General features: G+C 45.5%; 1 protein-coding gene across 2 annotated transcripts; it reads left to right on the forward strand.

Moving 5' to 3' along the window:
* On the forward strand, positions 1–27,391 carry LOC148028776 (BTB/POZ domain-containing protein At5g48800-like). Of its 2 annotated transcripts, none has more exons than XM_087687565.1 (5): positions 1–545; positions 637–846; positions 1,115–1,184; positions 1,310–2,479; positions 26,316–27,391. In XM_087687565.1, the coding sequence occupies exons 2-5, from the start codon at positions 728–730 to the stop codon at positions 26,841–26,843; spliced, it is 1,887 nt and encodes a 628-aa protein (XP_087543691.1). In that variant the 5' UTR covers positions 1–545; positions 637–727; the 3' UTR covers positions 26,844–27,391. The 2 variants fall into 2 exon arrangements, with proteins under 2 accessions (XP_087543691.1, XP_087543692.1); XM_087687566.1 differs by having other exon boundaries at positions 646–846.
* Positions 27,392–27,901: the final 510 nt, after the last annotated feature.

Consider the following 27,901-nt stretch of genomic DNA (forward strand, 5'->3'; position numbering starts at 1 on the left):
GGGCCCAAAACAAACTATAACGACAAGTCCAAATAAGTTTCTGAGTCGTATCTGCTAATTAGCTTCCAAAGGCGATGGATTCCATGTCTCTACGGCATCGTAATTGTAGCGTCCTCGTCTTCTTCCTCGGGCGATTCCACTCTAGTTCCGGCAAGGATTACGTGCTCTGATCAGCAGCAGAGAGAGAGAGAGAGAGTGTGTGTGTGTGTGTGCGCGCGCGCGCGCGCGCGCGGGTCTGTGTACCAGAGAGCGTCGGTCTCTGCTGTGTCATGGCCTGCGAGGTTCGTCCCAGCCCAAGGCAAAATTTGAACGGGCTACAAAGAGTAAGCGCTTGCGCTTATGCAGCCTTTTGAAGCTTTTCCAGAGGAGAGTTTGAAATCCAAGCGGCTATAGTGGCTTGATCAGTCCACGGTTTGAAATTCAAAAGCTCATGCCTGGATCTCTCTCTCTCTCTCTCACACACACACACACACACACACACACACACACACACACAAGGCCGAGTCCGAGTTGATCGATCCGCTCTTACATGCCATATACCAACGGTACAAACTGCACTTTTACCTTCGAGCTACAATAGAGATCACTAGCTCAACCTTTCGTTTGATGCAAGTTCCTTTTTTCATGTCCTTCAAGAACGTGCAGAGCCTGCTGTGCTTGTTGAGGCACTAGCCTTGCTCTACCATGAACAGGTAAGCACCGTGTTGCACGTGTGGTAATCGAAACAATGACTGTAAGCTACAAAGTCCACCAGCAGGCAATGCTCGTGGTTTCGCCTAGGTCGAGCCGTTCGAATAAAGGGTCTCCAGCCAGCCCAATTGTCTCACGGAATCAGATTAAAGAAGGGTGAACCCCAAACTTGATCTATATCACATTACTTCAATGATACCAGCAACTAGACTTTCTGGCATGTGAATAAAACACAACTTGCATCCCCCCTCTTCAATTGCCCCTTCTTTTTTGGAAACGAGTCAATGGTTTGTTAAGATGTCTGTTACAAAGAGTCCTCCCAAAGAAGTCTGTAGATTGCTTGTCAGATCAGAAGTATCTATTGATGAACCTTTTCAAGTCATGAGATGACGTGAAACATTCTTGCAATGGCATTTCCATGCAGGGTCTCTTGGGCTGATTTGCAGAGTGATATTATTGTGCATGTCGATGGTGTGGGTTTTGCTCTTCACAAGGTAACAGCATTTGCGGGCTAAGTACGCTACTTGGTATTGTTGTAACATCAGTGTCAAGAAGCTATCTATAATGTTTACATTGACTTTCAGTCATTAGCTGGTATTTTTGAAAATGTACCTTTCAGAGTTCACTTTCTTCACGAAGTGGTCGGATAAGGAAGATGATTGCAGAATACCAGGGCCAAGGCCGAGATCCTTATCAATTGGAATTGGCAAATGTTCCTGGTGGACCAGATGCATTTGAGTTGGCTGCCAAATTCTGCTATGGAATCAAGTTTGAAATTGACACCTCAAATGTTATTCTCCTTCGTTGTGTTGCAGACTACCTTGAGATGACAGAAGAGTATGGAGGGCATAATTTAATAAGTTGTACTGAGCTGTTTCTGAATGAGGTTGTGCTCCAAAGCTTTAGGAAGTCAGTGAAAGTATTACATGCTTGTCAGAAGATCCTATCAGCTGCAGAGGACACAAAGATAACTAGCAGGTGCATTGATACAATAGCTTCCAAGGTATCCAGTAGCAATTCAACCTGGTGCATCAAGGAGAATCCCACAGACAAAAGTTTTGTTGAATGGTGGGTGGATGACCTGGTAATTCTTCCTATTGACTTATTTCAACGGGTTTTCATGGCCATGAAGTATAGAGGATTGCAGGCTTCATCAATTGTGAGCCTTCTTATGCATTATACTCACCATTATTTGGGAACATTGACTGATACCAATGATGGACCGTGCATTTGGGATCAGAAAGGATATGAAAAGGAAATTGTCAACTCAGCACTAGCACATGAGCAGCGGATAGTTGTGGAGAGAGTAGTTAATCTTTTACCCTCTGAGAGGGACATTGTAGCCACAGACTATCTATTTAGTTTGCTGAGAGCTGCAATTCGACTTGACTCAACACTTGCATGCCGACTTGATCTTGAGAAGAGAATTGGTGCACAGCTTGAACAAGCAACTGTAGAGGACCTTCTTATACCATCTCTTTCTCATAGAGGGGATACCCTTTTTGACATTGATACTGTGCACAGGCTGCTAGTTCATTTCTTACAACGAGATATAGGTGATAGTTTATCAGATTCCAGAACACCTGTGTATGACTCAGATGAATCTACTTCTGCTTCACAAATGGCAGCAATCATGAAAGTGGCTAAAGTCATTGATACATATTTAGCAGAAGTTGCTCCTGATGCTAATCTGAAGGTGTCAAAGTTTATCAGTCTTGCTGAACTCATTCCAACCTGTGCCCGTCCCATCGATGACAGCATTTATAGAGCTATTGATGTATACCTAAAGGTATGGTTATATACGGAGAAATTGTAAATGGGTGAAAAATGAAATGTTCTGTTTTTGCTCTTTCTATTTTAGTTAGGATTTTATCAGGAAGTGCTTTATTGCTTTCATCATGGCCAAGGTTTATGACATTTTGAAAACAAGTGTGAAAGCATGAGTATTTGTCTTGGTACATGCTTCATCAGAAAAATGACCAGGCAATTTAGACAAGACAATGACAAGTGTGCCCCTTCAAATATTTGGTTCCCCAACAGAGAAGTGTCGAGATCCCAAGGGTGCTGAAATGGGTGCAGGGATGCTTGACACAAGAAGCTTGAAGCTCCTGGATGTCCAAACAAGGTGCGAAAATCAATGCAAGGGCTCTAGGCACTGGGGATAGCACAGAAGCCAGAGGTTGTAGGCAATCCAATCATGACTCAAACTCCCTGCCATCGAGAAGCCAATGTGCTATTCAAGATCTCCATCTTGTTCAGGCTGACAGAATGCTCAATGAGCATGACGATCATGCCTACTTCAATCATCTTGCACATTGAGGGTTTAAAATAAAGGTGGTGTGGTCCTGGATTTTCAAAAGTTGAGCTTGAATATGTGATTGTATGAATGCTTCATCGAGGGCCTTCCATGAAGTGACCTTACCTCATCTTGTCTTCCTTTTACTGTTCTGTATCAGCAAAGGTGGCACTTGATCATACACTGCTGTTGTTATGGTTGAAATTCCAGCATCAGTGCAGTGTGCTGGGTCCTGTTACCTGTCCATGGGCAGCATGGGCAGGCTGTTGCGAGCAGCAACCATGTGGCATGCTGGATAGGGAATGGCCTGCAGCTAGATGAGTTGCCATCCTGCGGTTTGGAATGCTGTCAATTGGACGGCTAGGCATCGGCCACCCATTCCTCCATTTGGATCATTAGTATGGAGGAGGACTGTGTGAAGAAATACCCTAACGCAGAAACATAAATGAAAGCATATGACAATCATAAACTCAATAGAACACAGTTAGGGTTAGGGTAACTCAGAGACAATGGACATAGTGAAAGGTCTCAATAAATGAATGAATATTGAATATACAATGCTCACGCAACAAACAAACTGTGCAAGGAATGAAAACTATACCCCGAACTCTCGTGTCTGGAGGACCAAGGCAAAGGTAATGAGCGGGAGAGTGTGTCATATTCCTAACGGATCTTGAAACGCATCAAGGCAACCTCCAAGATGTTGGACAGCAGAAAATGCAGCAAATAGTGATGCTAGATCAGTGTCGGATAGGTAGAAGAGAGAGAGAACTGCCAATGCAACAAGTTGATGATGATGTGGTAGGTTGACGGCAGCAAAAACACAGGTATGATGATGTGGCAGGCTGACAGCAGTAAACATGTAGGTATGATGATGTGGCAATCCATACAACAACCATAGATTACAAATGCAGCAGTTCAGTAGGTTGCCAATTGTAGACGTTGTGGCTGATCAACAAATGTAGCAGAAATCAATGTAGATTGCATGGAGTCTGGAAACAGGTGTTGGATGAATGGAGACAATATCGGCTAGCCTCGGTTGAGATATCCTTTGCGAATGGGATGTGGGTAGCAAAGCTAGATCACCTGAAACTTGCAAAAATGAGATTAGGCTAATGGAGGGTAGCCTATTGATTTACAGAAAGTTTCGGGTTCTCATACTGAATACTGTTTTAAACTCTCTCAAACTTTGCACCATTTTAGGGTTTTTATTAATTAAGCATTTTTTGGGCTTTCTAAGAGGCTAATTCAACATGTAATGCTTATTTTAGCTCAACACATCTGAGGCCTAAGAACTAAGATAGAAAGAAATGCCAATCCAAAGTTTTGGTTGTTTTGGTATTTTTTTCCCCAAGGTGTCCCATCCTAAAGTAGCCAGGGTATCGGACAAAGGATGCACGTTAGGTGTCCAATAGCCTACCAAGACTGCAGAGGCAATGGCTATCTTACCAAGGGAGTCCAAGTGGTCACCCCAGAGAGGCTGTGTATCAAACAAAGGGTGCATGTCGGTTGCCTAGTGGCCTACTAAGTCATGCAAAGGCGGATGGAAACACAATGAACTTCATTATGTTTTTTTTGGGTTTTTTAAAATTTGAGTGTTTTGTTTCAAAAAATGTGGATTATTGTCGATTAAGTAAGTGATGGAAGACTAAGGTGAAGTCCCAAAGGCTTTCACAAAATAAGCAAGCTATCCCTATCACTACTAGGTGTCGATGACAAAGAAATATGCTAAGGATGTGTGAAGCAAATATGGTACGTAGAGAGGCAAAAAAGATGTGCAAAAAGCAAGTGAGTGAAGCCAAGCAAGCAAGGGAGATTGCCTTGAAGATTGCAAGGGAGCAAGCAAAAAAGATTGCCTTGAAGATTGCCATGTGTAATGCCACAAATATGGTGGATCTAGAGTTAACCACTCCAAAAGACCGAAAAGGGATAAATGCGCACAAATGCATGTTCATAGAACAGAATGCCAATGTGCTAGAGTTATGCAAGAGACAATGTAGGCGTGATCCTGCTCACATAAAATGCTATGCAATGGTACCACTTGGATAGTGTCCTTGTAGGAGAATTGTTCATTTGTCCAAGTGTTCTTTAACAATCATGTCATCCTGATGATACGGATGAAGATACAAAGGACAATATATATAATGTCTGAAAAAGAAACTATAAACAATGTCCTCATCACTAAGAGAAGAAAGCTACCCCCTCTCAAACTGGAAGAGAAAGTTGGAGGGAAGTATCCTTTTCTCGTCAATCTAAAGAAGTAGGGGATGGTGTACCTAGGCCGATCCTGGGTAGAATATATTGCAACGTTGGTTGATTGAATGCCTTGGTCAATATGTATGCGAAATTGTATGATGAAGATTCAAACTCTAGATAGATAGTGCCTCGCTCAACTTGCTCTGTGGTCAAGTGGAAGTGGACTTCCACATGCCGTGTCCGTGGTGTAATGATCGGATTGTCTACAAGGGTAATGACACTTTGGTTGTTACAATAGATAATGGTGGGAGTGTCACATGGAAACTAAAGTATCGCCAATAAGCTTCTCAAGTAGATAGTGTAACGGATGCTCAAGCGAGGACAACCACTGGTTCCATGAAGTTTCTAGAAGATTCTAGAACATTCTAGGAGACATGTGCATTATCACGTATGTCGCTAATGTCAACATGTCATGTGTCAATATGCATATCATGCTATGTGTTGATATGCATGTCATGCCAGGTGGCATTATTTGTAATGACAGGTTTTCCCCTTAACCTCCCTAGGCTATAGTATAAATAGGGGTCATCGGCTATAAGTCCTTCAATCTTACCAAATTGTTATGGGCATGTCAAGTGCTCTTCGAGAGCAAGGAGTTGCTCTCACAACTTAAAAGAGAAGAACTTGAAAGAGAAATTGAACTAGAATTTGATTGCGAGTCTCTTGTAATCAAGTCTTGGAGCAATACCTTAGATGCACAATCAACTATCATCAAGACAATTGGGTGGATCTATTGTCCCTTACCGAGTTTGCATACAATAATGGCTCCTATGCCTCAACTCAATTCACACTATTCTTTGCTAATTATAGTCAATATCCAAGGATAGGCAATCATGTAAGATCACATGAGAAGTATCCAGTTTCTACCTACAAACTTAGCTCAACACCTCTTTGATATTCACAAAGAGTTGCAAGCACAGATCAAACAAGCTCAAGAGAAATATAAGAGAAATGCAAATAAGCTTTGCATGTAACATTCATTATACAAAATTGGAGATAAAGTTTGGCGGCTTTGATGTGATCTACGTTTTTCTCACCTAGAAACTGGATTATCAATGACTTCGACGCTTCAAGATTCTTGGCTAAGTAAATCGAGTTACCTATCATCTATAGCTTCCCCAGTCCACAAAAATCCATCTTGTAATTCATGTTTTAGTCTTGGAGCCATGTCATACATCCAGCATCCTTGGAAGAATAACAAAGCCGTCACCTCCAATCATAATTGAAGATCACCAAGAATATGAAATAGACGGAATCCTAGATTCGAGAATTTTAAGAGGTAGATTACCGTATCTTGTCCATTGGAAGGGCTATGATGTAAGTGACCCAAAAAAAGGAACCCGCTTTACATCTTCAAAGAGCTCTTGTTAAGATTCACAAATTTCCTCTTCCACACCCAACCAAGCCAAGGTCTATTCAAAAGCACACCACCACCCCTTTGTTAGCTTGCCTATGTTAGTCATGTCAGTCTATCGTCTCTTGGTTGTGAGCTCCTATTAGAGTTTGATAGAGACATAGGAGCTCTAGCAGTTTAGGTGCATTTTCTTTAGTTGTCGGTTTCATGTGTGCATTCCTAGGTAGGCCAGTTTCTGCTTTTCACAGTCTCTGTCTACACTTGCCATTGTCATCATCATAAGGGATTTTTTTGGGGTCTCCCCTAATTTTATGGCATTTTTTTTCAATCAACCAACGTTTTATGGCCCCTATAGATGCAGGTTGCCTAGTTTTTTGGTCTCTAGCTATTAGCCACACCCACCACTTGGCAGAGACATACTCTGCAGTCTTTAGTATTTAGACTTTTGTTTGCAGGTGCACACTCCGACACTCCAACACTTTGTACTTGGTGTTGCCATCGTCATCAGCTTGATTTGGTGTCCCCACTGGCGCTTTGGGCTGCATGTAGGGACTGATCAATCCATCCCATCGTACTAGCATTCTTCTTTAGTCAGTGTAGTATTCTTCCTTCATCTTTTGCTTCCTCTCTCTCTCTCTCTCTGTGCTTTTCTATGCAATCGTGTTTCTTTTTTGTTACACACTCTCACGAGGAGCAGCCAAAATTTATTAAACACAAAATTTCAGCTTGCGTTTGTTGCATTCACATTCCATACAAGTGGTCCACTACACGTTTGACCTTCCTAGCAGCCAGGCGATTTCTCTAGAAGGCTAAGCGACAGCATCCAGGACCCAACGATTGCATCCAGACATTCAGAGGTCCTTGTTTCCTGCATGTTTTATGCATTTTGCCGAATGCAAATTTCTTTTTGTAGGTGATTGTTCCTTGGCTCAAGGCGACAGCTTCTTAGTGGCATGCAATAATTTTTCTTGACAGATGGCACATCTATAGTTTGTTAGTTGAATGTCTTTTGTCTCTCGCGTTGTCTCCATCAAAATGCAGCTTTCTAGGTGATTGTAGAATCAAAGATGTCTTACTAGTTCATGAGCTTTGATGACTTGGAGGAGGAGACTCTTTCCAAACACTCTTTTGAGCGGAGACACAATTATCGCGATTATATTCAGCCGGAGGAGTCCTCTGTTTGCACTCATTTTCCTTCTATTCATCTATCACAAAAGGCTTTTTCCAAAGTGAAGATGTTGTCCTTGATACCCTCAGTGCCTATCTTACCTTCATTACCCAAAAAAGATAAACTCGAGGGTTCGAACTATTTGTTGTGGTCTGTGAAATGAAGTCAGGATCAAAGCTCAACACAAAAAACAGTAGATAGTGTGAGAGTGAAGCACGACACCCAATGCAATAGACTGAAAGAGTGTAAGCTGAAAGTACAAGGTATAACCCTTAAACCTTAGGGTTGTAGGGGGTGTTCACACTCGAACACGATAAGTGTCCATAAGTGTGTGACATAAGCACATACGAAATAAGACCATAAGTTTGGGGGAAAAAAACCTCTTCTACCGAGAGTAAAAAGTGTCCCAGTGTCCTATTGATCACCAACACTCCTATGTGAGCGTAGGCGTAATTGAGACGTAAGTGAAATACCCAACAAACCCCCTTAGAGTGAAGAGTGATCAAGAGTACAAGGATCATCCGCCATCAAACGAGATAAAATTTAAAGCATTGCGAAATACTTCAAATTTGTCACGAGAAAGAGCTTTGGTGAAGATGTGTTACCATGTTTCCCGCAGCACAGAGGAGTGGAAAATGGAAAAAATGGAAATAGCAAAAAAGGCGCAGGATAAAAGCAGAAAAAGATGCCTTGACCGGTAACCAGTCCCTGAAAAATTTAAATGTTCGGGCACGACCCTCAGAAAGTCTCGGTGTTGGCCCGAGACAACAAAAGAGAAAAAGGGCGCATCATTAAAATGTGGGAGCGCCCCCGAATCTTTGTAAAAGAGTGCCAGGCTCGCTCCTGTGCAAAGTGTACGCATCAGTTGGGAATATGATAAATTAGAATAATGGGAAATGGGAAAAAGAGCCTAGGCTACGGCCGGCCATGTAAAAGAGGGAAAAGGGGATGACCGTCCAAAAAGGATTTAGGGCTTTGTATATAAAGTTGAAAAGTGAATGAGAAGCTTATTCTTTGGTGTGTGGCAAAAAGAGTCTTCTTCTTTCTCTCTTCTTCTCTCCTTCTTGCTTGTGTGTGCTCTTGAGAGAGGGAGTGTGAGTGTGAGGGAGTTAGTGTGTGTGAGAGTGAGGGATCAAGAGGGTGAAGCTCTTCACCATCTCCTCCTCTTCTTCTCTTCTCTTCTCTTCTCTTCTCTTGCGCGCGCGGCTAGGGAGGATGGAGCTTGGAGATGGAGGAGGCTTGAGGATGCTTGAGCTAGTATCAAGAATCGTGGAGCTACCAGAGTGCAAGAGAGAGGAGGGTACTCGATCGAGCATCAAGGTAAGCTCACTACACTCGTAGGATCGACGGCGCGATGGCTAGGTGAGAGATAGCCATTAGAGCTCGCTTGGAACGCTTGAAACAATAAGCGGTCCGTGGGTCTTGGCGGTTGAGCGAAAGCTCCCACATTTTGGTTCCGTTGCTGGGACCAACGGATTCAAGCTTGAGCACTTGCGCGCCTCATATCGAGCATCGAAGTAGGGTATTTATCCCCGAAACGGAGCTTGAGATAGGTAGGAAGTTGGGTGTTTTTGATCTTCAAAACAGGTAAGTATTTTGGGATATTCTGGTTGTTTGATGATTGGAAAACATGGAGAAATTAGTTCAGTGTTTTGCTTTCGATTTATGTTGTGATTAGAGTAGGTTAACAGTAGGAAATCACACCCGAGAGGCAGAGGGTTTGCTGCTGTAAAACAGGGAGAAAATCGGGGAAAACAAGGGGAAAATGGAGGAAATGCGCTTTTGAATGTGTAGGAATCGCTAGGAGAGTGATCTGTAGCATTCGGGGAATGACCAGCAGGGTTATAAGTTCTGGAAGGGCAAGGGAATTCTCATTTGCAACCAGCTGAGAGAGAGAGAGAGAGAGAGAGAGAGAGAGAGAGAGAGAGAGAGAGAGAGAGAGAGCTTGGGCGACCGTTCGATCGATTAGGGCACGGCGTGACGTTGCATTCGGCGATTCCCAGGTACATAGATCTCTCCCCCACCACTCCAACATCATTACTGGTGAATTTTGTGGTCTATAGTCATCAATATCTTGAGATTTTGGACGAATCCATGCTCGAAAGTGCGTCGGGCCGGCGGAATCGGACACCCAACTCAGTGTCCGATTCCCAGAATCGGACGCTCAGATAACCGTTCAATCGGACCAACCCGTCCGACTCGGACACTCCGACGCTCGGACTCGGACCAACCCATCCCGATCGCACGAATTAGGACACGTCAGCAATCGGACCACCCTGTCCGGTCCAATTTCCAGAATCGGACTAGTCCATAATCGGACCACCCAGAATTGGACACTTGAACCAACCCCGTCCGATCGGACCACTTGTCCGATTTTCTAAAATCGGATACCTAAACCCCGTCCGATTCCGAGACTCGGACTACTCAAACTCGGACCTACTTGGTCCGATTCCTAGAATCGGACCACTGGTAAATCGGATCTCTAGAATCGGACCACTGGTAAATCGGACGTCCGATTCTCAAAGTCGGACACACAAAAAAGAAAAGAAAAGGGAGAAAACATCAAAACTTGATTCCCACGAGCGACTGGAAGCGCAACCCGCTCCAGGACGACATGGCGAACGCCTTGTAGGTAGTTCCCGACGTAGGAGTCAAGACCAAGGGACAGTGCTGGAGCACTCCCCAGCGACCTACCCCCTAGTGAACGGTAAGAAGCAGCGCAGACCCTAGAACCCACTAGAACGACTAGGACTTGAGCAACAAAGCCTATCAGGTCCGAAACGAGCGAGTGAGTAAGACGCCAAGGAATTGCTTGCGGCACTCACATTGAATTTCCGCACTTGAAGCACACTTAAAAAAGTTGAAAGCCTGATTGGGCACAAGTGCACGAGAAACGACACTCACCGAGTGACCATAACTTGAGGTTTGTATTCAATAATCAAAGGAACTCACTCAGATAAATCACTCAAGGAACCCACCAATAGGAGAGGACCCAAGACATAGACAAACAAGTGAAGTGCAGGGTAGAACCAAGCAAGGAGCGCCAATGACGAGGATTTGTTCACGACTATTCAACTTGATCGACAGCGCAGCGGAACGCAAGAATTCGACCATGACGGAAGAAAGCTCAGACCATCGGTCTAATGAGGAGCTCGATTTGAGTGTATTCCCAGATGCTATACAGCAGATGGTGAGTAGTTACGACACGCACGCCCGGTACGAGCACCGCGGCAGGACAGCAGACGCAATCATTGCAGACCTAGAGGGGGAGAGAAGGTTAGCTCTCAAGGTATTGTAGGGCATAGCTGATTATAATAGGGATCAACAGGCTAGGAGCCAAAGGCAAAGCATGGAGCTGCATGAGGTGCAGCGAGTATTGAACTTGGCTGGCCGAAACCGAACAAACCATGAGAGAGCGCTAGAAGGAGACCCGACATTGAGCGAGCTCCTCATGAAACGGCTGCTCGATAACACCACAGTAGAACAGAGTGCCACTGCACTAGCGACGTCTCTGCTTGCAGGATTAGGGGCAATGCAGGGCTCAAAGAGCCAGGCCAAAATACCGATTGTTGCCAAGCAACTCGACAAGTACCAACTGCATGACGATCCATACAGCTTTGTTGAGCAGTTTGAGCAAGTCTGCGAAGCCAACGGCCTCAACGACCAGACTCAACGTTCGCAAGCATTCGGGCTTTGCTTAGGCGACAAGGGTAGGACGTGGTATACAAGCCTTGATGCCGTGGAACGAGCCAACTTCAATAATCTCAAGGATCTCTTCGTCAAGAGGTTCGCCGAGCCCGGATATTTCGATAACCTGCTAGTACGCTTCATAAATGTCAAGCAGAAAGAGGACATCCGCGACTACGTGACCCATGTGAGAAGTCTCTTTAAGAGAATCCCTCTAGGCGAGCGAGCGACTGACAGAGCAGTTTCAACTGTATTCATTAGCGGAATTAGAGATGAGGAGTTATATAAGGCATTGGCAGGCAATTCAAGCTTGCAGCGGGACGTGGTGGCTAGAGTTTTTGAGGAAGCCATCAGAGTCGATGACCAGCTGAAAGAGCGGAGCTCTAGGAGCTCAAATCTAGAAGAGACCAACCCGCGAAGCTTAGAGAGAACGTCAGCCTCTAGTGAGCGGTCAAACCCATCATCCCAAGATAAGGGAAAGGCCACCGAGACAGACCAAGGCTTGGCTGAGGTCAAGATGGAATTAGCCAAGATACAAGACATGTTGAGACGACTAATGCGCTTGCACATCCAGTGCGTGTATTGTGGTGGAAACCACTTGCCGGCCGAGTGTCAAGACCCTAGGTCAAGACCTTGCGCTAACTGCGGTAGGTTCGGCCACGATATCGCACATTGCAGACTACCACGAAGACTTCCATACTCGCAACCCTACGGCCAGCCTTATCTAGCTAACAAGCCGCAGCCATTCTTCGGAAGGGGAGTCCCATTGGCTCTACCCGCGCCTAACGATATGAAACCAGCTGTCCCTAGAATGGACATAAATCCTACAGGCATTCCTAGACCGCCTGGTCCTAATGTGACTCACCCACCGAGCGATGCTCCAGTACACTACGTAGAGGAGCCGAATGATGAAGAGACCTACATATACCCTTACGTCTCGCATGACGACGACGGCAACGCGGTCCTTATGGATTATCGACCCGTGCCGGTGATGGCATTAGGACGAGGACGGGGTAGAGGCCTAGGAGGGCAGCCACAGGATCCAGTCACTTGTTGGACTTGCAGACACCTCAGTCATGTCTCATGACGCTGCCCTGAAAGAGAGCAGCAAAACAGGGACAAGACTGACCAAAGGCGCGCAGAGTGCGGAATCACCCATCTTTTCATTGACTGCCCAAAGCGGAAGCCGTCCTCTAGCTCAGCTAATTTGCCATCTGTCCCATTGGGGCTGTTTGGTGTCAAAAACCCTGATGGGGAGGCCACACCTATTCCCTTGCGAGTTATGATCCGAGCCCAAACGGAGTAGGCCGGCATCTCTCTGCTAGGACCTAGCAATCTTGACGCAACCTCAATAGAAAAGAAAAGCCGTAGGCGGAAAAAGAAGAGATCGGAAGCTAAGGTCGCATTAAAGACCGAGAGTGCTACGACTTTACCTACTGGAAAGAAAGTCTCAGACGCGGAGGCAGAGACTTCAGCCCCTAAGACAGCCGAAAAGAGAAGCCCTAAGATAGGGGAATACCCGCATCCCAAGCGACAATTAGAGGCCATAGAAAAGGTGAAGGAATGGGTGAGGGAGGCTTAACAACATCTCAAAGATGCTGAACCCATCATAGAGGACGAGATCGATGATCTCTCCAGCATAAGCACGCCAATGTCACCGCCTCAACCTAAGTCGGCCGAAGCCACTGTGCCACAAGCAGTGCCGTTGAGACCAAGCCTAGACGCAACAGAGTCGCAGATTAGCCGCGGCCATTGGCCCGGACAGTCTAGGCTAAAGGAAGGACGAGTATCTAATGATCTCTTGACCACGCTAGTGACCATCCCTGTAACACTTAGCCTGGGGGATCTGCTTAAGTAGCACCTTGCCCTATGGCAAGACCTTAAGCAGTGGATCGAGAAATCACAAGAGCAGGTCACGGCAGACCCTCGAGACCAGAATGCAGAAACACAATTGCCAAGTCTGACGCTGTTCTCCATGCCTAAATCTTTGCACATCAACGCCTTTTGGGAAGGCTCTGAGATACACGCAGTCTTGCCGGTCCTAGCCCTGGGTGACACAACAAGGAAGGGAATCGTAGATACGGGAGCCGGGGTTAGTGTGCTTAGCCACGCAGTGCTGCAGACTTGGGGAAACTCGCCTGTCGAAGCTGCTAGGTTTAACGTCACGCTAGCAAACGGTATGAGAGTGAAGCTATTCGGGGTCCTGAAGAATTGGCCAGTGAAGATCGCAGGTGTCCAGTTCTCTGTCGACTTTATAGTCATGAAGAGAGTGGACTACGATGTTCTATTAGGCCGACCCTGGATGCGCGACGCTAGAGTCATCGAAGATTGGGGTAACGGCTTGATCTTCCTTGGCAATAGAACTGGCGCCGTAAGAATAGAGATGGACACTTGGAAGACTTGACCAGTCGACCTAGACGCCATCTCTGCCATGCTCAAAGGGAACACTCAAGTCAGGGAGTCGTATAGGTCCTTGACCAAGTATATCCCATGCCCAGAGGATGAGCGGGATTGGATGCACGTTCTCGCTACAATTGACCTGCCATTCTCAGACCATGAGGCGTATGAGTAGGCCATCAAAACGATCGGCAAGACAAACGAAGCACTCTCTACACCAGTCTACATGATGGCAACAAGCCTCCATGGAAGGCCTAAGCCTGTTACCTTCCAAGTGCCATTCAACAAAAGGGAACTCCAGGGGGTTTTGGAATACCTACCGGACCAGCTAGTTGGCAACCCAGCTGCCAACTTCAAACCACTCCAGGACCTCTTAGAGGAATCCAAGTGGCAATGGACCAGGGTGCACGAGCTGAACCTCATGTATAACTGGGCCCTGGTTCCTGACCAACGACACGGGGCATACCAAGCCCTAGGAGACAATGAGCAGTCGAATGACAAAGATTCCTGCGATGAATAGGAAGACTGCCAATCTTTCAGTGATGAGAGCGAGGGTGAAGTGGATACCATAGAGTACAACACTGAAGGACGAGAAATTGAGCAAATACGAGCAGACGCCAAGCCGCAGAAAAGGCAGGCTCTTAGATTGGAGCAAGGAGTCATGGGCATGAAATGTGATCGTGTATGGTTGGAATGTATAGGAGCCATAGACCTTGAGCAAGCAGGCCTAGCCCAATCAGGAACGACATCAATACTTAGAACCGAATCGCCATTCGAATTGCGGCCACCAGGGGAGACTACCTCTTCTAGCGAAGATGGAGGGTTTGACTCTGAATCGGAAGTTACTTCGGATAGCGACCCAGAGATCCCTAGGCCGCCCATGACCAGACGTACCAAGGGGGACTTACCCGTCCACCTGAGGCGCAGATGGTCAAGGCAGGATAGGGCAAAGCACCCCAGGGATGCACGATTAGAAGAACAGCGAAAGCCTCAGGACCTCCCTAAATGCTTCACTAAATTCAAAAAAGGGGATAGGGTAGTGGTTCTGCTAGGTGCCAAGCGTCAAGGGCAGAGGAGCGAACCAATCGAAGGACCAGCCAAGGTCAAGGAGGTAAACCTAGCCCTGGAAGGGGAGATACCCCGACCAATGTTCATTGCCGATGACTTGACTGGTGAAGAAGAGTTGAGTCTTGTCGCTCTTTTGCGGGAGTACATAGACGTATTTGCCTGGTCCTTAGAAGAGCTACAGAGGGTAGATCCGAGTGTTGTGACTCACAACATACCCATGACGTCGGATGCAACGCTGGTCAAGCAGCGATCGTACCCCATGAATCCAAAACACACTCATGTTGTCAAAGAGGAAATTGACAAGCTGATGAGAGCTGGATTCATTTATGAAATTGAGCACATAGACTGGGTATCATCCATAGTCATTGTGATGAATAAGAACGGCAAAATTCGAGTGTGCGTTAATTATAAGAAGGTGAACGCTGCTACAAAGAGAGAGAACTATCCCTTGCCGTACACCGAGCACATGCTTGAGAGGGTGGCATGCAAGGAAGTCTACAGTTTTCTGGATGGCTTCTCAGGGTACAACCAGGTGCAAGTGTATCCTGCAGACAGGCACAAGACCGCCTTTGCCACTGAGTGGGGCGTCTTTGCATACATAGTCATGCCCTTCGGGTTGACCAATGCCCCTGCCACTTTCCAACGCCTCATATGCACCATCTTTAAAGACATGCTTCGCAAGGAGTTAGAGGTCTTTGTTGACGATCTGTGTGTCCATTCGACCTGGATCGAACACTTAGACAAACTCCGTGCAGTCTTTGAACGGTGCCGCTTATATCGTCTCTACTTGAACCCCTTGAAGTGTCAGTTTTGGGTGAAGCACGGATGTATCTTAGGATACGTGGTATCGAAGAACGGCATTGCCACTGACTTCTCAAAGGTCAGGGTTATCGTTGACCTTCCACCCCTAATTAATTACAAGGGAGTTCAATGCTTCTTAGGCCACACAGGATACTATCGGCGGTTTGTGCTGAACTACGCGCTGATCTCGCCAGGCCATTGTACAAGCTGCTGATTGTCTTCGAGTGGATCGAGGCATGCCAACGGGCATACGAAGAATTGAAAAAGGCTCTGACAACAACACCGATTCTACGAGCCCCAGATTGGACCATACCTTCCACGTACACATCGATGCTTGTAAGTTTGCCGTGGGGGCAGTGTTGTGCCAACCTGGTGAGCATAACCTAGATTACCTAGTGAGCTTTGCTAGCAGACAACTCACTGAGACGGAGATGAATTATTCGACAACAGAAAGGGAGGGATTAGCCATGGTGTTCACCATGAAGAAGTTCCGGCATTACCTATTGGCCACCCCTTTCATCTTCTTCGTGGACCATTAAGCCCTGCTCTATTTAGTGAACAAACCTTGTGCTACAGGACCCATAGCTCGATGGCTCCTCCTGCTCCTAGAGTTCGATTTCTTCGTGGTGGTACGAAAGGGAAAACAGCATTACATGGTTGATCACATGTCCCGTATACCCACAGGAGAAGCCGCTTGACAGGGCATCATTGACGAGTTACCTGACGCCCACTTATTCCACCTGTCCAGCGAGAGATCTATTTAAGGCTGATCTGACGCCATACTGGGCAGACGACAGTCCAAGTGCTCGAGCACGGACTATCTGAGCGACCAATAGAAAAGGCACGACTTAGGCGCTTGATCCTGAAGATCTAGCCCTACCAGTTGATTGCAGGCCAATTCTATAGGCTGGGGCAAGACGGATTGCTGCGTAGGTGCGTATGTGAGCATGAGATGCATGATGTGCTCTCAGAGGCGCACAACGGCATTGCAGGAGGACACTTTAGCGGAGACACGATAGCACGGAAGGTGCTGCAGTCCCAACTATGGTGGCCTATACTTTTCCGCGACGCTAAGCGATTCATCAAGCATTGTGACGAGTGCCAACGGACAAAAGTCCCGATTCGTAAGGATCAAATGGAGTTAACCCCAGTTATTGCTCGCCAACCCTTCGAAAAATGGGAAATTGACTTCATAGGACCCATCAGCCCCGCGGCGCAGTACTCACAAGCCAAGTACATCATGGTGGCCACGGATTACCTCACGAAATGGGCAGAGGCGAGAGCCACACGAAAAAACGACTCTAGGACGACTGCCAAGTTCTTATGGGAGCAAGTGATCTCGCGCTTCGGTTGCCCCATTGAATTGGTTAGCGACTAAGGCACACACTTCATTAACGAAGTGATAGCATATCTCCTATCCACCTTTCTTATCATCCATTGCAAATCTTCACCATACTACCCCCAGGCTAATGGCCAGGCAGAATCAACTAACAAAATTCTTATCAACGTCCTGACTAAAGTAGTCTCAGCCTCATGAAGCGACTGGGACAACAAGTTGATGGCAGCCTTGTGGGCCTACCGCACAGCTTATAAAACGGCCGTCGGCCAAACCTCCTTTAGGCTGACCTATGGGACTGAAGCAATTCTATCATTAGAATTCTTCGTTCCTAGTCTGAGAATAGCACTCCAAGAACGATGGGAAGGGAAGGAAGCATGGACGCAACGCTTGGTCGAGCTGGAACGCCTATCAGAGACTCGTCTTCTAGCCACCCATGCGCTTATCTGCGAGAAAGCCCGACGCAAGAGCTGGTTTGACAAGCATGTCAAGCAGTGCGAGTTTGAGCAGGGTGACTTAGTGCTCCTCTACTCAGTTAAAGGACATAAGCAAAAGATGAAATTCAGAGGTCTCAAACCCTTCAAGGTTCGGGCAATCAGCCGAACTGGTAATGTCGAGCTTGAGACCCTGGACGGTGAAGGAATAGGCTTATTCAATGGCAGCCGTGTCAAGAAGTACTACCCTCCCACTCATCCTTTGCATGAGCCACCAATGTTAGAACCGCCGGTCAAAATACGAGCAGCCACAATCACTGAAATCAACGAGGATGAGAAGGAAGCTGTAGAACCCGCCTACTTCCGTGTCACGGTCACTGCCAAGCAAACATAACCTTCAACGCCTTGATTGATGAGGGAGCAGATTTCAATGTCTTAACGCACAAGCATTGGATCCAACATGGCAAACCACTACTTCAACCCACAACTGCCAAATTAAGCCTATATGGGGCTCAATCTTACGCACTTCTCGGCAAGTGTAGAGTTGCCGTTTCTATCGAGTTTGAGACTGTTCCAATGTTGTTTTACGTGTTGCCGAGTGCTACGGATGCAGGCATGGAGTCACTGCTCGGGCAAACCTTAAAAAAGCAAACTCACTGCAATGCTGATTATGAGTCGTAGCGCATTCACCTAGCAATCGGCAACGTGCGCATTGTCACAGCCTTCAGCAAGGGCTGCGTAACACCATTACCGTCCGCAGGGCCACCGATAGAAAAATCCGTAGGCAAGATTAAGGAGGGGGATAGTGCGCGTCTGCCGCTCCCTGATTCCCATAAACCGCAGACCGCAGCAACCAAAGTAAGGGCCCAACAGCCTCGCTTCCAATGGTGTCTAAACAGCCTCGAGAACCGCCTAGGACTAGACACGCCTGTCCGCATAAGACCCACAACTCTAAATCTAGGAGGCCAAGACGCAATCACCGGAAGCGCCGCGTGATTAAGCAAATATGGGTCCCTAAAACCCTCTTGCGTGCGCAAGGTTACTATGAGGGAAATGCCTCACTGTGGATCCCTAAGGCCCCTATGGCCAAAGGCACTAGTCCTACGCCACCCTCAAGCCTGATCAGCCCACATCCCCCAACACCTCAAGACCATAGGCTGCAGTGCTCTCCAGAGCCCCACCCATCTGACTCCCCTACGCTTCGGCCCAAGAGAGTCGCACAAACCTATCGGCTCAAGCAACCGCCACCGCCACATGTGGCATCATCTGATCAAGTCAACCCGACTCTCCGCAGCAAAGCTGACTGCAACAGTTCAGCTGCTGCGACTGACCCTAACCCACCTACCTTGCAAACAGCCCGGTTGCAGGTTCAAGGGGACTTCCAACCGCAACTATGTACTGTAAGGACCTCTAGTTCTAGCAAACCTCAACTACCCGTCGGCCTTACGCTCTCCTATGAACGGACGTCATTTCTGGCGCTGGCGTTGATCTTGCAGAGGACACTGGAGATGATGTGGTGGATTGCATCAAACGGCTCGATGCTACCTTTGTGTCGCTAGCCCTCAGCTATAACCGCTTGGACTTGGGTCTATTAGCGGAACCCTTTGCAACATAAGTGCGCAATATGCCTTGCTCTTAGGAGACTTTTGAATTCACCTTTGCACAGGCTTCTCGCTCTGCTGTTGAGTTGCTCGCTAGCGAGGTCTCCAAAGAGCAAGCCATTAAGCAACGCCTCATCACGTCATATGATCCATGAATCACTTTTGCTATCACTGACCAAGAGATCGCAAGGTTATCCCACCTTGCTGATACTGGATCACCCTTCTTAAGGCAGTGGTATGCTCTTAGGTTGCAATGGGAGGTTGACGGATGCCACATAATGACCAACGCCGAACAACGCCGAGCCATCAAAACGGCAGAGTATGATTCCACCTACGTCGCGCCTACCTCATATAGAGTGTTAACCACTCTTCGGGGTCGACCCATGGACGAGCATATCACAGGACATCCCTATCTTGACCGCCTCTTAACAGAGGAAGAGCTCCACATCTCAAGTCAAGTCGACTCTAGTGACTTTCTCACAGATGTCCTCACATACATCACACACGTAGGGATTCGACCCTTTGATCTGGACCGTGCCGCTCTGATGCGCAGATCGGTCGCAGTATGCTCACGTAGTGAATCCCGGAAGGTCCCCAAGAACAATGAACTCTACCTTTTTGCACAAAAAACAATGTAAAAGCATGAACGACAAGAAGAAAGAGACCAATTGGGTTCAATCTCCCTCCATGCCTTGTGTGAGCGCTTCACAAAGCATGTATTTTATGTATATTTCCATCTTCATGCTCAATAATAGCCCAATTTACAAAAATATGACAAGCTTTTAGCTTTTGAGTTTGCTTTCTACAAAAATAGAAAATAAAGCTAATGGACGGTGCCCATGGAGTCTGGCACGCCCAATCTCAATGTCCAAATAGAAATAACATATCCGTGCGCATAGGTGCGTACAAAATAATAATCAATAATCAATGCCTCAATAGACATAACAAAATATAGGCGTGGCGCCTATCAAAATATAATCCAAAGGTCGAATACTCGCTAGACTCTAATGCTTTCCTCCGCCACTGCTGCTATCTCTACACATCAACTGAAGCATTCACAATCGTTAGTAAAATAATACAATTAAACCGACAAAAGTGAATACCTAGCAGTCTTCAGCTACATAAATAAATCAACTGGTTAGAAATAAATCCTAACCTTAATTTATTACGAGTGCGCACTCTAAACTCATAAACGTTTATTAATTTAATATGCATTTTGCGGAATCACCCATGTACACACTAAATTAATGAAACGCCCGAAAAGGACAGGCGTCCCCATCAACTTCTCGCACAAAGAATCCACTTTGTGTATGAGCCCCGGTCATCTAAGTTTACGGAATCCACCGTAAAACCTCACGGAATCCACCGTGGCACGGAATCCACCGTGGAATATGCCTCCTGGCATCATCGCTCAACTGGAATATAACCCCAACTTCTACGCTTGGCTCGGGATTAGTAAGAAGCGGCCTAATGTGGCTCTTTCTTCTACAGAGGTAAAGTATTGTGCTTTATGTTCTATAGCTATGGAGGCGGTTTGGCTTCGCTGCATGTTGTTGGCAGAGATTGGCTTTTCTTAGCTTGGACCTATGGAGTTGCATGTGAACAACGAGAGTACTCTAGCTCTAGTAAAGAACCCTATGTTTCATGCTCACACGAAGCACATTGAGGTTCAGTATCACTATGTTCGAGACCAGATCGTGGATTTTGAGCTAGGGGTAGGCTATTGTCCCACGGCGGACAATGCAGCAGATCTCTTCATGAAGCCTTTGCCCAAGGCTTCTATGCTTCGTCACATGAGATTATTGGGTCTCTAGACTCTCCTAGGATTTGAGAGGGAATGTTAGCCTACCTATGTTTGTCATGTCAGTTTGTCATCTCCTGGTTGTGATTTCCAGTCAGAGTGTGATGGAGACATAGGAGCTTTGGCAATTTAGGTGCATTTTCTTCAATTGTCAGTTTCTTGTGTGCATTCCTAGGCCAGTTTGTACTTTCCACAGTCTGCCTACACCTGTTGGACATTGTCATTGTCATTTAGGATTTTTTTGGGCCTCCCCTAATTTTCTGGTGTTTTTTTAGTAGACTAGCATTTATTGCTGGTCGGCTAGTATTTATGGCCCCTATAGGTGTAGTCGGCCAGTTTTTTGGTCTTCTAGCTATTTATAGCTACACCTCCACTTGGTAGACACACATACTCTTCAGTCTTTAGTCTTTTGTTTGCAGGTGCACACTTTGACACTACTCCATGCTTGGTGCTAACATCGTCATTAGCTTGATCTAGTGGCCCCATTGATGCTTTGGGCTGTGTGTAGGGATTGATTAGTCCATCCTTGTTGTATCAACATTCTTCTTGAGTGAGTGGAGTGTTCTTCCTTCATCTTCTGCTTTCTCTCTTTCTCTCTCTCTCTCTCTCTCTCTCTATGCTTCTCTTTGTGTTCGTGTTTCTCTTCTAATTGTGCATTCTCACACCCTCGTGGAACTCGGTGCTAAGAGGTAATATAACAGATGCTCAAGCAAGGATAGCAGGTTCCATGAAGTTTCTAGAAGATTCTAGAATATTCTAGAAGATATTTGAATCATTGCTTATGTCATTGCTGATATTAGCGTACCATGTGTCAGTATCCATGTCATTCCATGTGTTGACTTGCCCCTCGTTTAGTGACGAGTTCCACAAGGAGCAATAGGGTTTCTTGGTAAGGCTTTTGGCTTCAATGGGTGTCGTTGATGAAACTCCTTTACTTTAGCATGTGCTTGGTGAAAATGGAAGGTTGGTTCCCATGTTTGCTCACTAGTTTCTAGAAGATACTAGGTTTTCTTGGTTTCCATGACGTTATGTGTATTTGACCTCCCCTATCTTGTGGTCTTCCCACTCATTCCATAGAGTGGACATCAATGTTTGGTGAAGGGGGTGGACTGTACCTTATAAATGTGCTCCAAGAGCAACTGCATGAAAGTAGAGTCAAATGAGGCTTCTTCAACTCAAGTGTGCTATGCTTGCAATATACATCACAAGCACCCAAAAAGGTGACAATTGATGTAGCTTTAACCACTACCCTCTTTGCCCACTTGAGTTTCTCGAAGTCCTCTATGAGCGAGTCAAAACAATGGCTTGCACATGGAGTCTATAGAGTTGTGGGAAACTTGACCTCAAGCAAGCGGCCCATGCATTGACAATGGGATTCAAGAAGCCCAAGGCTGTCTCTCTTGCTTCTTGAATCTTGATAATTGGAGGGGGAGAGTAAGAGGTTTGAGAGAGAGAGAGAGAGAGAGACTTGGGTAGAGAGGGAGGGTGAGAGGCTTGAAAGTTAGAGAGAGGGGGTGGGAGAGGCTTGATAGATTGATGCTTGAAGAGGGAGGGGGTTTTTGTTGGGGGGGGGGGGGGGAGTGAGAGCTTGATTGCCCATACGTCAGAGGGGGAGATGAGAATGCTTGCTAATTTGGTGTGGAGGGGTGAGGAGCACCTTTTATAGTGTGGGAGAAGAGAGAGATCCAAGAGCATAGGTGGCTGGAATCCAAGGGTTGAAAGCCAAGGCTGAAGGGTGTGAAGTCAAAGAAGGGCCAAGGCTGAAGCTGGCTGGAATCCGAGGTGGCTGAGGGGTGTCTGCACAGCTGGACCAAGTGGTATCCAAGGCAAGAAGGCTGGCCAAAAGTGACATGCAGGTGGGGTTGTGCAGAAACCCTCAGGCATAGGCAAATCCAAGGCAAAAAGTGGTGCAGGAATGTGGCAAATGCGGTGTCCAATTGGGGCCTGTTTTTGGGTACGAAACCATATGAATTTGTATGGTATAGTACAGTGCGGATTGTGCCATACAATGTACAAAGACAATCCTGGTCTTGTGCACAGGTTGGAATTTGGATCCCAGAGGGTTGTTTCATTGGTATTAGAGCATCAACCTACTCATTGGCATAAGATTGAATGACATGCACTGAACCACCATTCGTTTATGGGACTGTGGTGGTCTGCACTTGATGGGTTCGCTTTCATCTTGATATGGGATGTGGCTGTGTGTGTGTGGAGAGAGAGAGAGAGGGAAGGGTGTGTGGCTGTTCCATGCATGGATATCATTTGCCCCACCCCTATTCTGCCCACCTCATGATCCCCTTCTTTTGTTCTTGTAGCATTGTGTTTTCATAGCCTTTGGCTCCATGAGTGTCTGCTGCCTGTCTTTGATCATACTTCGCTGGCCAAAAGGCCTGATGCAACTACTTCAATAGATTAATAGAAGCTGCATGAAAAAAGTTTTGTGTGTCTCACATATATGAAACACTTCTCTAGAATATGTTTCATATGCTTCAAATTGTATGGAACAGTTTCTATGCACCACTGGGCAGCTATTTGATGATTGCACTCATGATCTCCATGGCCTTAGGTGGACTGCTTGAACAAAAGCAAAGCAGTTTTGAGTGCATAAACAGCTAAAATGCAATTTCAATCTGCACAATATGATGTGCAGTATCATCACCAGTCTCCACAAATCCTAGTTTTTCCATTTTCCTTGCATCCTCCATCCATTCTGCATGACCTGTCATGTGGTTTGATGCACCTGAGTCAACATACCATACGTCGTTGCTTTCTTCTGTGCTTGTCACAGAATTGTTCATGTGTTGCACCATAAACAAATGCTCATTTCTGTCATCACCCTGTCTACTAGAAGATGCATAATTCCCTTGTTGCAGTTTTCCATTCATGATGTCATTCTGCTTTTTATAGCAAAGGTGGGTAGTTGACCTGTTATTAGTCAAGGCTGAGCTGTTTTGAGCACAGGCTGCAAATGCAGAAATGCAGCAGCCACTGGTGACTGGTCACCTACAGGCTGGAATAAATCTCTCAATCAAGGCGATAGCTGCACAACACATTAATTCTCCTAGGATCCAGAATACTGGTCCTAATGAGACATGACAAACTTAAACAAGGAAAAAACTGATTGCCTACTTACTGCTCCCTTGAATGTTCATTGAGATGTTTCACATCTTTATGCACACAAACTTGTAAGTAAGCTCTCCATTTTACTCACTCAACAACAGGTTATCCAGACACACACAGGCTAAAACCAGAAAATGCAGGTCATCGATTAGGATGAAGTAGTTGAGGGTGCATCTCTCCTCAACAAAAGTGCGAAGGCTTGAATGTTCACTGAGATGGGGCAGATCTTTATGCACACAACCTTGTAATTAGGCTTGCCATTTTACTCACTTAATGACAGGCCGTCCAGACACAGGCTAAAACCAGAAAATGCAGGTCATCTATTAGGATGAGGTAGTTGAGGCTACATCTCTCCTCAACAAAAGTGCCAGGACTAGAAAGAAGGCAGTACATCAGCACATCAGCAAGAAAGGCCCTATGGGGAGGCTAGCCTCTGTTTTTTCCTCCATCATCGCGAAAATAGAACAGAAGGTGGTTCAAACAATAGTAATAGAAGTGAATCCTCTATCACCATGCCATGAATAGTAGAGACTCCTTGAAGAGCGATCATGGTAACCGTGAAATGCATTTTACTGGCACTGAGCGAAACACTTGAGACATTTCATTGAAACCTGAAATGCCAATAGTGAAACTGAAACATGATTTTTAAAAAGAACAAATTTATTTTTTCTTGCTTTTTCGAGGGTTTTTGCACACTCTGTATATAGGATACCATCTGAAGAAAGACATTATTTGTTGACACGAACAGATTTGCATTGTATAAATGTGTAAGTTGGGATTGATTGTTTATAAAGAAAACTATCTTATATGTTCATTTCACTTGGCGTTTCACTTGGGACTTGCTCAAAGATAAAATGTTTCGGGGTGAAGCACAACATTTCATGGTCCCCCCCACAACATTTCGCAGTTACCTTGAGAGTGACTATTTTACATTGTATGTTGCAACAAAAACAAACTAAAAAAGGTGTGAAAACCGACTTGAGTTTCTTAAAGATCCCTATAAGATAACCTTTTAAGGAGAGTGGATGGCTTCAATCAATATCCATGTGTAACCTAAATAAGATCCAATTAACCACTGAAAAGCCTCCCATTTATTATGGTTGGTTCCCCACCATCCCAAAGTCTCAGGCAAGATTCTGAGCCCTTCTAGAAAATCCTACTTAGAGGTGCAGACGTCTGTTGGCAGCTAGTGTTCAGGGATCGGATGTTTGATGTTGCCCCTCTTGCACATCTATGTTATTTTAACATAGCCTTGGTTCTATGACCATTGGGCAGTCTCTCAGAATAACCAGCATACATTTGGCAAACCTGTAACAGATTGTTTTCCTTTGGATGGTTGAACAGTGTATTGGTGTGCATGTTAATGCTTCTGATCGTTATCTTTCCTAACTTCAGCACCTTCTTCAGTGAAAGTTCTCTTTTTGGCACCATCTTCAGTTCCTTTGTCAATGAATTCTGCTTTGGAAAAAAGTCCCCAGGGCCAGATGTAGATTTTTCTCCATATTCTCTGTATGGTTGTCAGCTCTAGTGGGGTAAGTGAGTGATAAAGGCTTAACAGCAGGAAAAGACAGCAAGTTGATGAATTGCTGATGATCCCGGGATTCGTAGGCATCATCATACCTTGGAGAGGAGAAGTTGGCACCTGTTTGACTAGAAAATTAGCAGCAGTTCTCTTTGATGTCTTCTGCTTCCCAGCGGTGCTGAACTTCAGATATAGATTTGGTGCAGCCAGAGATGACTCTTGAAGATTATATAAGCCTACTGCCTCCTCTATAGTCTTATTCATTTTGCAGAACTCACTCAGAACAAGAACCCCAGTTTTCAGTCCCTTTGTCTCCTGTCTTCCCTCTTCCTGTGCATGTTTGAGAGTTAAGGAAACTTGAGAGCAGCAACCAGTGTTTTCATGCATGAGTGTAGCAGTTCAGCACAACAGTGGCTATGAGCTCCTATGGCATGTCAGTGTCACACCGTTCAAATACAGGGTCATTGAGAAAGGTTTCCTGTTGCAGATTCAGTTTGCACAAGCATCTGAACAGGCAATCCAACAAGATTAAGGTTTCAAACCAATTTCAATGCAGCATCTTTTTATCTAAATGAGCTCTGAGTATCACCACAGGATGCACTTTCATTTAAGACTGCACTGCACGATGCAGACTTCTCAAGCTCCAATTCAATTTGCGAAAATTGGCACCACATTGAAATTTCAGTACTTCCTTGGGCACACTTTGCTTGATACTGTAGTATAAGAAATCACTGATTTAAAGACAATGCTATGAAGGAAAGCTGACAGTGGCCTGCTTTTGCAGGCACATCCAATATTATCTGACATTGAAAGAAAACAAATCTGTAAACTAATGGATTGCCAAAAGCTTTCACCAGTAGCATGTAGTCATGCAGCTCAAAACGAGAGGCTGCCAGTGTATGTTATGGTTCAAGTGCTCTATTTTGAACAGTTGCGTCTCCGAAGTGCTTTGTCTGGCACCTTTACTGAGGGAGAGTCTCTGCATCCAGTACATGTGCCACACCAATTGAGAAGGGGAACAGTCAGTGCTACCATGTCACCAAGGGAGAATTGTGCCACCTTGACAAGAGAGAATGATGATCTTAGACTAGAGGTCACTCGTATGAAGATGAGATTAATTGATCTTGAGAGACATCACCCATGTGATAAAGCTGCTATGGCGAAGACATCATCAAGCAAAAAGTTTTTCAGTTCTGTTTCTAAAACACTTAACAAAATTAATCCCTTTGCCAGAAGCAACACAAAAGATGGCAATCAGGTGGTACATGGAACTAAGACACCTGGTAAAAGAAGAAGGCTTTCACTATCGTGAAATTTGGATTTAGGAAGTCTCCCCTTACTATGATTTTTTGATTTACGGAGACTTCCCTTCCTGTACTATATGTACCATATGATCCATAGAGAGCATGCTCTTGGTTTATGGAGCTGTCAATGTGACAGCCGAAACCAGTGCTATGGACTTATCTTGACAGATCAGTCTATTCCTCTCATCTTGTAATAATTTTGGAGACTCTTGCAATAATTATGGTGATGCATAAGTGGACTAATCACCATAATAGACTGGAAACAAACTCAGAACTTTGTGTGATTGAGCAGTTCATGTGTATGGAGAAATCTTGTGGTGCTTGTTGAATTTATATCATGTCATTGGTGCAAAAACTTTCATGTAGGACAGTGCCAAGTCCAGGAGGTTTGATGCCCCATTGCCCTTTTTGTTTCTTTCAAGTAATCAATATAGTCATTGTTCAAAGAATTTTGTTGATATGGTTGATCCAAGTTCAACCGTTACTGAGCTGCTGAGCAGTTTACAGTCTGATCAGAGCTCCCGTTACCTCTGTTTTGGACACTTCCTTAAGACATTTATCGTTACATTTTGTACAATCTAGCAAAATGATAGTCTAATCCATCGTGGACTCCTCAAACCCCTGTGATTGCAATAACTGCATTGGCCATAGGCAAGCCAAAGTCTTGTTGAGAATTTATCTTGCAGGCTAGGACCAATCGCATCGAGATCCACCACTGCATGACTCCATTGATGATCAAACTCTAAATATCTTCCTAATTCTCTCAGACCTAAGAAGTTCATCACATTCAAAACAAAGATTGGAGTGTGTAGTATATTACTTTATTGCAGGGTTGTTTCCAAAGGTTCAAGACTAACTAGTAGTTGGATACTGCTAACTATTTGTGAAAAAATAGTCAAGAAGTTACATGCAGAAGCAGTTTTGCAGGGGTTAGTATCTGCAGTCCATATATTATTCTGAAAAGCATTTCTGTGCAAAACTAGTTTGGACGGACAAAAAATCACCCCCAAAAAAATAGATGTAACCTCGAGTATTTGCAAAAAATGAAGGTGTCATTTAATGAGAC

Source organism: Lygodium microphyllum, chromosome 11, assembly GCF_053477565.2.
Source record: "Lygodium microphyllum isolate KBCC chromosome 11, Lygodium_microphyllum_v1.1.10, whole genome shotgun sequence".
Classification (NCBI taxonomy): domain Eukaryota; kingdom Viridiplantae; phylum Streptophyta; class Polypodiopsida; order Schizaeales; family Lygodiaceae; genus Lygodium; species Lygodium microphyllum.

What these genes read in the sequence shown, in the direction of transcription:
- LOC148028776 (XM_087687565.1), top strand. Translation starts at nt 728, where the DNA reads ATGACTGTAAGCTACAAAGTCCACCAGCAGGCAATGCTCGTGGTTTCG. An exon ending in TGGGTTTTGCTCTTCACAAG is followed by an intron (nt 1,185 to 1,309) that starts GTAACAGCATTT and finishes TGTACCTTTCAG; the next exon opens with AGTTCACTTTCTTCACGAAG. An exon ending in CTATTGATGTATACCTAAAG is followed by an intron (nt 2,480 to 26,315) that starts GTATGGTTATAT and finishes CTGCTTTTGCAG; the next exon opens with GCACATCCAATATTATCTGA.